Source organism: Castor canadensis, chromosome 3 (assembly GCF_047511655.1).
Source record: "Castor canadensis chromosome 3, mCasCan1.hap1v2, whole genome shotgun sequence".
NCBI lineage: Eukaryota > Metazoa > Chordata > Mammalia > Rodentia > Castoridae > Castor > Castor canadensis.
This window is the reverse complement of record NC_133388.1, coordinates 155,825,674-155,837,283: the sequence shown is the minus strand read 5'-3', so window position 1 is coordinate 155,837,283 and position 11,610 is coordinate 155,825,674. Positions and strand designations below refer to the sequence as shown.

The 11,610-nt window shown below is 39.0% G+C and overlaps 1 protein-coding gene across 1 annotated transcript; it reads right to left on the bottom strand.

Moving 5' to 3' along the window:
• Window positions 1-5,517: 5,517 nt before the first annotated feature.
• Window positions 5,518-6,816, bottom strand: LOC109677044 (G-protein coupled receptor family C group 5 member D-like). Its single transcript, XM_020153211.2, is given in 2 exon segments — window positions 5,518-6,651; window positions 6,654-6,816. Coding segments are annotated over 2 exon segments (1,032 nt in total). The 5' UTR covers window positions 6,718-6,816; the 3' UTR covers window positions 5,518-5,683.
• Between the last annotated feature and the right edge of the window lie 4,794 nt (window positions 6,817-11,610).

Here is an 11,610-nt window from a genome sequence, read left to right as displayed (position 1 = left end):
CTGACGACCCTGAATGTTGGGGCACAAGCTGCCCATGGGAGTGAGTGTGGCTAGCCACCACACTATAGGCAGGTGTAGACAATAGATACTGTACCTAAATACATGCCCATCTGGCTGGTCAGATGAGTGAGAAACTTCAAAAATGAAGTTGGAGGAAATTTAAAAAAAATTTAACAAAAAACATACTACTAAGAAGAAGGTCTTGTGGAACTTCTGTAACCTTTTAGGCAATTTGAATTAATGCCCTACTGCCTCACACAAGCCTCAAGGAGTCTTGAGGCTACCTGTCATTTAACACCTCTTTAAAGAACAGACAAGTAGAGGGCAGCAGGACAGATCAAACAAACCACTTCCTGTCAGATGGCCAAGGAACATGTAGGGGTCAAAGAGCAGGAAAGGTCAGTGGATGAAGAGAACTGCGTATCAGATATCCAACCCCAAATTGAACTTTGTGTCACTGTAGGAGAAACTAGTTTCCAGTAGCTCATTGTAGAGCAAGTGCTTGTGTATTATTCCACAAGTTTAACAAAAATGGGTGTCCGATATGTTTCACACCTGAGATTTTAGTTGTAGAAATGCTAGCAGGGTCCCAGGCACAGGTGGCTCACACCTGTAGTCCTAGCTACTCAGGAGGCAACGATCAGGAGAATCACGGTTCAAAGTCAGCCCTGACAAATAGTTTGAGAGGTCTTTAGTAGTAGTTTTTATATGGGAACTCCATACATTTAAAGTGACAAGTTAAAACATCATGATAATTTGGAATAAAATATTGACAAATTGTAACATTAATACTTGATTTAAGTCACGAATCTTCAAACTTTTTTTTGCATATGTTAAAATTTTAATCATATAGCTCCAATATAGACAATTTATTTATAAACTATGCACATTTACTACTGTGCTAATTGAATTGAATTTCTATTACTCTTTTCCCATATATTAATTATGTATTTTTGGAGTGCATGAACCACCCCCAAACTCCAACAACTTTACATAATTGGTTAAGTAGCTACTTAATTAATTTAAAGAAAGAGGCTTAAGTGTTGTTTTAATTCTAATGACAGGAAACAATCTACAACTTTCAGAATGTAATCCTTGTCAGCATTGTGCTCTTTGAGTCTACCCTATCCGTCAAATCAGTAAATGATATTCTAAAGACACAGTGTGAGGTGACAATGGCGGCTGTGAGAGGTCGTGCAGGATAAGAAGTCAGGGACACAGAAGAATTTTTTTAAATGAGATTTCATTTTGTGTCTTTTGTATGCCAGGCTCTGGGGACATCAAGTTATTGAAAAGGTAGTCTCTCTCCTTAAGTTGTTTATAAAAGTGTAAATAACTTAAAGAAATGTATCTTTTTAAAAAATTTTTTAAGGAAGAGCCAGATAATCCCAACTATTCAAGCAGTAGCTTAACCCACATGAGACAGAACAATGATGGAAACAGAAAAGCTGTTCCCTTGGTTAATGAATATTAATTGATATCCATTCTGTGCCAATGCTATTTCTTTTAATATTCTGGGGCTGGGAGGATGGCTCAAGTGGTAGAACGCCTGCCTAGCAAGGACAAGGCCCTGAGTTCAAACCCTAGTACTGGCAAAAATAAAAAACGAAAAAAGGAATTGTGTGAGGTTGCCATTATTATCACTCTTGTACAGAGTAGGAAATGGAGGCCCAGGTGGAGTAGTTTGGACAGGGATAAATGGTACAGCTAGGATTCCAACCTGACACAAAACACTTACCATTTATCGAGTATTTCTTATGTGCCAGGCAGTGCAAGTGCTTATTCATAGTATTTCATTAAATTTCCTGAACATCCCAATAAAACACTATTATGTTACCCAGTTTACAAGTAAGCAATCCAGGAATTGAAGAGATGCTTATGGCACACAGTTGGCTAGTGGCAGGACTGCCATTTGGCCCTTTTCCCTGATTGTCCTTCCCCTAATGATGGGACAAGATGGCAACAGGGCAAGGGAGAGACAGACCAGCACTCTGACCATGGTGACAGCCTATGGTGGGCAGATGGCAGATTATAGTGGGCAAAGTGAGAATTGCTTGATTATAAACTTTATTTATAGCCATAGAAATATGAAATATCTCATTGTATGAGTTGGGTATGCTTTAGCTACATGTTGAATATCACAGTCCCCCTCAAGAAACTTCTAGCAATTTTTAAGGCTCTATTATGAATAACGTAAGGAACTGAGTGTGTCTAATATAAATCCTGCTGACTACTGATCATCTCAGACCTACCCTGAGACCCCTCAGACCTCTTTGGAAGAATGATGTTAACAGGATTTATTTCTGTGTTGTTCTTGAGATTTGCCACTGTTATTCATCCTCATTATCTTCCCTCAGCCTTCTGAGTCATCTCACCTGAAGCTCTGAGAGCTCTGCTTCATTTCAGGAACCACGGACAACCACATAGGTAAATAATGTTTTTATTCTTCCCTAATCTCATAAAAGTAGAATTGTGACTCAGTTACATTCTCCAGAGAGCCAGAGGTGTACTCATATGTGTCTAGGCAAGGAGTTAGTCATATAAACAACCTGAAGTTGCTAAGCAATAGAATATACACTTTTTAAAAAAATTTATTTATTTAAAAAAATTATTTATTTATTTTTTTCATTTATTCACATGTGCATACATTATTTGGGTCATTTCTCCACCCTGCCCCCCTCCCCCTTCCTTCCCCCCTCGCTCCGTCAGTTCCAGGCAGGTTAATACACAATTTGTTAGTTGTAGTAGTGGCCTTGTTTGCTTTTAGTTCCAGGATATATGGGGAATTCCAAGTTAAAACCCTGAGGACTTAGGTACAGCGAGGTCCAGAAGGGACATCTGTGGTATCTTTTGATTTCAACTCCATACTCTCCTTTTCCCTTCCCTAGTCCCATGAGATTGATTTCATACTTTGTGTTCAGAGTACAATGGCGAAAGATGTGAAAATGGGCAGAGGAGCTGATGAACTGTTAAGGCACTGAGCATGGCAAAAGGTGAGAGATGAACACATGAGGGCTTTTCGTGTGTGTGTGTGTGTGTGTGTGTGTATACAAGGGAAATTATTGAACTCTATCAACACCCATGGCTAGATTCTACTGGTTCTTTAGGTTCTGGTCTAATTATTGCTTTTCCCCAAAAGTCACCCACAACTGGATTAGGTGTCTCCTGGAATGGATCTTTGTTATTATTGTTATTGCTGTTGTTTCTGGTTGTAAATATGCAAAACCCTACTGAATTTGGGGATGAATTCCCTTATGGGTAGTATATGTAGGATCCTTTACTCCTCAGGAAGCTGAAAGGGGGTGGGGTTCTTTCTCTTCCGTTTGCTAGCATTTCAAGTCTCATCCAATCAGGTTACACTTTCTGGAATTTAGGATCATGAGTTAGTGCCACAAGACAAAAGAGATGGCCAGAATGCATTTCCTGTTTCCGCTGTCTCCTAGAAGGCTTGTCCCTTTCATTGGCATTTGGAGCTTTCTAGCATCCTCCCCATTTTCTGAGCTTGTTTCTCTAGCCCTTGTTCTTATGAGTCCTCTGTAGAAGCTCCCTGGCCCTGCACCTCATACCCTTCCAGGGAATCTTTTTTGCTTAAATCAGCCAGAATCAGTTCCCAAGCTTGACTCAAGCATCCTAAATTAGCCACTCTTCCATGAGCTGTCTTAGAGCTGTTGTAACAAATTATCGTTTCTTTTTGTGTTAAAACAACAGAAATATATAGGCCAGAAATCTATAGTTCTATAGGACAGAAATCTGAAATCAGTATCACTGGGCTGGAATTGAGGTACTAGCAGGACCACACTTCCTTCAGAGACTATAAAAGAGCTTCCAATCCTTGCCTCTTCCAGCTTCTGGAAGAAGCTTCCAGCCAGAATTCCTTGCCTGATGATGCGTGGTTGCATCACTCCATTCTCTGTTTCTGTGGTCACACTGCCCTATCTTCTGTCTGTGTCAAATCTCCCTCTCCCTCCTTTTTACTAGAGTATATGTGATTGCGTTTAAGGCCCAGCCCAACAATCCAGGATAGTCTTCCATTTCAATATCTATAATCACAGTGGAAAGGGAAAAGGGAGAAGAATGGGGGGTGGTGGTGGTTAAGAACGAATAATAGAAGGGGTGAGTATAATCCAAGTACATGATATACATATATGGAAATGGTATGATGAAACCCCTTACTATGTATAATTTAATATATGCCAATAAAATGCTAAAAATAATAAATAAATTTTAAAAGATCCTTAATGTCATCTATGAAGATTCTTTTCCTTCCTTCCCTCCCTTCCTCTTCTTTTCTTCTCCTCCTCCTTTTCTTCCTCCTCCACCTCTTCTTTCTTCCTCCTTCCCTCCTTCTCTCTCTCTTCTCTCCCTCCTTTTAACCTGACACATATAGTCATTTCTTTTCATTCTACTGAATACATTTGTTTTTACCCAATTATAATCACCATCTATTTACCCCAGTAAAGTTCCTTTTGTTAATTCATCACAGTTACCTTTTTTCAGCCAATTCCAGTACCCTCAACTTACCTCTCTGTAGCTCTGGCAGTTGGTTTACTTCTCTGTCTTGCTTACTGGACTGTGAACTCCTGGAGCTCAGAAGCAACTCTTCTTGCTTATCATTTATCCCTGGTGCTACACTGGTGGTAGTCAAACAAAGTTATTCATTGAATCAATACACAAACTAAATTTGAGATGCAATTTTTCTTGTATCTTTTCTTCAGCACAAGATTTGAAATTTAAAAATTTACAGGCAAATTTATTTTTGTAACAGGCATGTTGATATAACACTATCTTTTTGTTTAAACAGTTAGTTTGCTTTTGAACTTCTAATAACTCTCTGTTACTATAAGACTAAGTCAGCAGATGTGAACATGTAGACCTCCATCCAGCTCCCAGAATGGACATTGCTAATCTTTTCTTAAAATTCTAAACACTGAGGTAGGATCTTTGACATAGTACTCCATGCAGCTGCTCCTTATTATTTTTTTCCACTGGGCACTTTAAAAAGTTTATTCATCACAGCAAGTACGCAGACTATACAATACATGCCAATAGAAGTTTAAAAAATGCATTATGCATCTTCTACTGTAAGTTCACAGTACAAAAGGTACTGTCTTTTAAATAGGTAACATAAAAAAAAACAAGGAGAAAAACAACTGAAAAATACCAATATCGTAATCCACACATGGGAATCCACAAAATAAATCATCTGGTGGAGCTCTGAATGGAGGTGATCTGTACCTACAATTTCCTTTTTTTTATTCATATGTGCTTATAATGCTTGGGTCATTTCTCCCCCCTTCCCCCACCCCCTCCTTTACCTCCCTTTCCTCCACACCACCTCGATACCTGACAGAAACTATTTTGCCCTTATTTCTAATTTTGTTGTAGAGAGAGTATAAGCAATAATAGGAAGGAATAAGGGTTTTTTCTGGTTGAGATAAGGATAGCTATACAGGGCATTGACTTACATTGATTTCCTGTGCGTGGGTGTTAGCTTCTAGGTTAATTCTTCTTTTTTTTTTCTAGGGGCCATCAAAATTGTAATTATGCTTGACAAGGTGGTCTTCTGATGACGGCTCTACATGGGTGGAAAGGATCAGGAAACAGAGAAGGGAGGACGAGTGGCTCCAGGGCTCCGTTGACCTAGGTGATCTTTAGGTTTTCATTGCTCATGCTTCCTGTAGACTCACAATCCTGCATCTTGCTGGGGACTTAGGGCAGCGCGTGGGATGAGATACTCTTGTGCGGGATCAACATTCTGCAGCTGAATGGGAGTACCATATGCAGTTAACGCTCCATCCTCCTCAGTTCCCTCACTGGCTCGGGCTCTGGAGAGCTCCTGGTTCTCCACCCGGAAGCTGCGTTGGTAGGCTGGGAGCGGACAGGCATTGGCTGGTGAAGGGCACTCCTGTCTACACGATCTGTACAGAATGCAGAACTCTGGTATGATGCACAGCAGCAGGAAAACCCATGCACTGGTGATCAGGCTGATGCAGATGACGGGGTCGTCCCACTGGGGCTGTCGCTGGAGCTCCGGGTTGCCTTTCATGAGCATGGAGATCCACACCACCCAGATCACGATGGAGACAAGCACAGTGACAAAGATAAGCTGTCCATGCTGCTTCCAGTTCTCACATGGGTCACAGAAGGTGGCTTTAGAGACAAAGAATGTGAGGGCCATCAGGAAGAGGACATAGACCAGGAGGACGACAAAGTCCATATTGAGCTGACAGGGCGTCATGTGCACAAACATCATTCCTCTGGTCATGATGAGTGTCACGTACTCAATAGCAATGATCTTCTGCAACAGACTGAGACCAATAGCAATCCCCAGAAGCGTTGTCCAACAGAAGGACACTCTACCCCGGACCAGCTTCACCAGGTTAGAGGCGTGAGCCAAGAGGCATGAAAAACAGATAGCAAAAAGGACCCCAAAGAGAAAGTAGCATGCAGGGGCGGTTTGTTGATTGAGCTGGATGATGAAGGCAAAAGCAAGTCCAAAGAGCCCCAGCACACCCAGAAGGAAGAGGAACTGGGTGGGGAGGACATTCCACTGGCTGAAGTCTTGTACCCTTCTCATGAGGAAGGGAGAGGCAAAGAGAAGTATAATTGTGACCACTATGCCAATAGATGCCAAGGACTCTAGCACAATGGCCATGGCCCCTTGGTGTCACAGAAGAGGTAATAGTCTTCAGTGGACTTCACGCAGTCCTCATACATGGTGACTTATTGGTGGATCTCACTGAAATGGTCTTCTGGTCCTCTGCTCTGTGTCCTCCCTGGAAGCTGAGGCTACAGCGGTGTGAGGGTGAACTGCAAATGAGTCTAGGTTAATTCTTCTTGAACTAACCTTTTCTCTAGTTCCTGGTCCCCTTCTCCTATTGGCCTCAGTTGCTTTAAGGTATCTGCTTTAGTTTCTCTGTGTTGAGGGCAACAAATGATATCTAGTATTTTAGGTGTCTTACCTAGCCTCATATCTCCCTTGTGTGCTCTCGCTTTATCATGTGATCAAAGTCCAGTCCCCTTGTTGTGTTTGCCCTTGATCTAATGTCTGCATATGAGGGAGAAAATATGATTTTTGGTCTTTTGGGCCAAGCTAACCTCACTCAGAATGATGTTCTCCAATTCCATCCATTTACCAGCGAATGATAACATTTTGTTCTTCTTCATGGCTGCATAAAATTCCATTGTGTATAGATACCACATTTTCTTAATCCATTCGTCAGTGCTGGGGCACCTTGGCTGTTTCCATAACTTGGCTATTGTGAATAGTGCTGCAATAAACATGGGTGTGCAGATGCCTCTGGAGTAACCTGTGTCACAGTCTTTTGGGTATATCCCCAAGAGTGGTATTGCTGGATCAAATGGTAGATCAATGTTTAGCTTTTTAAGTAGCCTCCAAATTTTTTTCCAGAGTGGTTGTACTAGTTTACATTCCCACCAACAGTGTAAGAGGGTTCCTTTTCCCCCGCATCCACGCCAACACCTGTTGTTGGTGGTATTGCTAATGATGGCTATTCTAACAGGGGTGAGGTGGAATCTTAGCGTGGTTTTAATTTGCATTTCCTTTATTGCTAGAGATGGTGAGCATTTTTTCAAGTGTTTTTTGGCTATTTGAATTTCTTCTTTTGAAAACGTTCTGTTTAGTTCACTTGCCCATTTCTTTATTGGTTCATTAATTTTGGGAGAATTTAGTTTTTTAAGTTCCCTATATATTCTAGTTATCAGAACTTTGTCTGATGTGTAGCTGGCAAATATTTTCTCCCACTCTGTGGGTGTTCTCTTTAGTTTAGAGACCATTTCTTTTGTTGAACAGAAGCTTTTTAGTTTTATGAAGTCCCATTTATCTATGCTATCTCTTAGTTGCTGAGCTGCTGGGGTTCCATTGAGAGAGTTCTTACCTATACCTATTAATTCCAGAGTATTTCCTACTCTTTCCTGTATCAACTTTAGAATTTTGGGTCTGATATTGAGATCCTTGATCCATTTTGAGTTAATCTTGGTATAGGGTGATATACATGGATCTAGTTTCAGTTTTTTGCAGACTGCTAACCAGTTTTCCCAGCAGTTTTTGTTGAAGAGGCTATCTTTTCTCCATGATATATTTTTAGCACCTTTGTCAAAGACAAGTTGGTTATAGTTGTGTGGCTTCATATCTGGGTCCTCTATTCTGTTCCACTGGGCTTCATGTCTTTTTTTGTGCCAGTACCATGCTGTTTTTATTGTTATTGCTTTGTAATATAGTTTGAAGTCAGGTATCGTGATACCTCCAGCATTGTTCTTTTGACTGAGTATTGCCTTGGCTATTCGTGGCCTCTTGTGTTTCCATATAAATTTAACAGTAGATTTTTCAATCTCTTTAATGAATGTCATTGGAATTTTGATGGGAATTGCATTAAACATGTAGATTACTTTAGGGAGTATAGCCATTTTTAATATGTTGATTCTACCAATCCGTGAGCATGGGAGATCTCTCCGCTTTCTATAGTCTTCTTCAATCTCTTTCTTCAGAAGTTTATAGTTTTCCTTGTAGAGGTCATTCACATCTTTTGTTAGGTTTACACCTAGGTATTTGATTTTTTTTGAGGCTGTTGTAAATGGAATTGTTTTCATATATTCTTTTTCAGTTTGTTCATTATTAGTGTATAGAAATGCTAATGATTTTTCTATGTTGATTTTATATCCTGCTACCTTGCTGTAGCTATTGATGATGTCTAGAAGCTTCTGAGTAGAGTTTTTTGGGTCTTTAAGGTATAGGATCATGTCATCTGCAAATAGGGATATTTTGACAGTTTCTTTACCTATTTGTATTCCTTTTATTCCTTAATCTTGCCTAATTGCCCTGGCTAGGAATTCCAGTACTATGTGGAATAGGAGTGGAGATAGTGGGCATCCTTGTCTAGTTCCTGATTTTAGAGAGAATGGTTTCAGTTTTTCTCCATTAAGTATAATGCTGGCTGTAGGTTTGTCATATATAGCTTTTATAATATTGAGGTACTTTCCTTCTATTCCTAGTTTTCTTAGAGCTTTTATCATGAAATGATGTTGGATCTTATCAAAGGCTTTTTCTGCATCTATTGAGATGATCAAGTGGTTTTTGTCTTTGCTTCTGTTAATGTGGTTTATTACGTTTATTGATTTTCGTATGTTGAACCACCCATACATTCCTGGGATGAAGCCTACCTGGTTGTGATGAATGATCTTTTTTATGTGTTGTTGAATTTGGTTTGCCATTATTTTATTGAGAATTTTTGCATCAATGTTCATTAAGGAGATTGGCCTATAGTTCTCCTTTTTGAAGGTGTCTTTTTCCTGGTTTTGGGATAAGTGTAATACTGGCTTCATAAAATGTGTTAGGAAGTTTTCCTTCCCTTTCTATTTCATGGAACAGTTTAAGGAGGGTTGGTGTCAGTTGTTCTTTAAAGGTCTGATAGAATTCAGCAGAGAATCCATCAGGTCCTGGACTTTTCTTTTTTGGGAGACTATTGATTGCTGCTTCAATTTCATTTTGTGTTATAGATCTATTCAGGTGATTAATATCCTCTTGGTTCAGTTTTGGATTATCATATGTATCTAGAAATCTGTCCATTTCTTTAAGATTTTCAAATTTATTTGAATATAGGTTCTCGAAGTAGTCTCTGATGATTTCCTGGACTTCGATGGTGTTTGTTGTTATCTCCTCTTTTGCATTCCTGATTCTACTAATTTGGGTTTTTTCTCTCCTCATTTATGTCATGTTTGCCAGGGGTCTGTCAATCTTGTTTATTTTTTCAAAGAACCAATTTTTTGTTTCATTAATTCTTTGTATGGTTTTTTGGTTTCTATTTCATTGATTTCAGCTCCTATTTTTATTTTTCTCTCCTTCTATTTGTTTTGGGATTTGCTCGTTCTTGTTTTTCTAGGAGTTTGAGATGTATTATTAGGTCATTGATTTGAGATCTTTCAGTCTTTTTAATATATGCACTCATGGCTATAAACTTTCCTCTCAGGTGGTTTCTTGCTGTGTCCCGTAGGTTCCAGTAGGTTGTGTTTCATTTTCATTGACTTCCAGGAATCTTTTAATTTCCTCTTTTATTTCATCAATGACCCATTTTTCATTAAGCAATGAGTTATTCAGTTTCCAGCTGTTTGCATGTTTTTTGTCTTTATTTTTGTTGTTGAGTTCTAGTTTTAGTGCATTGTGATCAGATAGAATGCATGATATAATTTCTATTTTCTTATATTTGCTGAGGCTTGCTTTGTGCTCTAGGACATGATCTATTTTGGAGAAGGTTCTGCGGGCTGTGAGAAGAATGTGTATTGTGTAGAAGTTAGATGAAATATTCGGTGAGTTCTTGCATTTTCTTTTCATAGGTTGAGTTGTTTAACTAATAGTTCTTTGGTTTTTCCTTTAATTACCATTTCATCTTCAGTTTCTGAGATTCTGTCTTCTGTTTGTTCTATTCTGCTGGGTTGGCCTTCTGTTTTGTTTTGCAATTCTGTTTCTTTCTTTTTTCTGAGGTTTTCCATATCCTGAGTCTTTTCCTCTTTCATGTTGTCTATTTTCGTCCTGAGTTCATTTATCTCTTTATTAATTGTGTTCTTTGTTTCACTTTGGTGTTTATACAGTGCTTCTGTGGTGTCTTTTATTTCTTTGCTTTTTCAAATTCTCTATTTTTGTTGTCTTGGAATTTCTTGAGTGTCTCCTGTACATTTTGGTTGATCATATCCAGTATCATCTCTATAAAATTCTCATTGAGTACCTGTAGTATGTCTTCTTTTAAATTATTCTTGTGGGTTTCATTGGGTTCTTTGGCATAGTTTATCTTCATTTTTTTGGAGTCTGGATCTGAGTATCTGTTTTCTTCATTTCCCTCTGGTTCCTGTACTAATTTTTTGCGGAAGCAAAACTGGTTTCCCTGTTTTTTTCTGTCTTCCTGTCATTGCCCTTGGTGTTGTTATTGTCTCTGTACTGTGTGCAATTAAGTATTTTCTAGCTTGTAATAATAACAATGGTGATATTTAGAATGGAAGTGTGAGAGGAGATGGAAAGCAAAGAAGTTAAAGAAAAAGGGAAAACAAATAAACAAATAAATAGAAAAAAGAAAACAAACAAACAAACAAAAAAGTTTCAAAGATATAAGCAGGTAGAGATAGTGTACTAATGAACAGTAAGCTGAACAGGCTTTAGAGAGACAGAGAGAGGATTGTAAATAAATAAATAAAAATAAACGAAAAAAAAATCTCCAAGTTCAAATGCAATAAAGTTTCAGTCTTAATAATTTTGGTGTTAGTTCCTTAGCCTCGAATCCTGGAGATGGTGTCTAAGAAGTAGTTCTGTCGTCTCATCAAAGGGAAAAAAACTAAAACGAAACAAGACAAAACAACACAAAACAAAAAAAACCCCACAAAGTGTCCCAAGTTCAAATGCAGTACAGTTTCAGTAAGTTTTTCAGCATGCAGGTGTAATTCACTTGTTGTCTCATCAAAGGAAGAGAGAAAAAAGAAGAGTATGGAGACAGGTCTGTGAGTGGCTATCTGAGGCTGTGGCTCACCTGCCCGCTGCTGTCAGCCTGCTGTTGCTGGAGGCATTATTTATGCAGATCTCAGGAGTGAGCTTAACACTCACCTAGC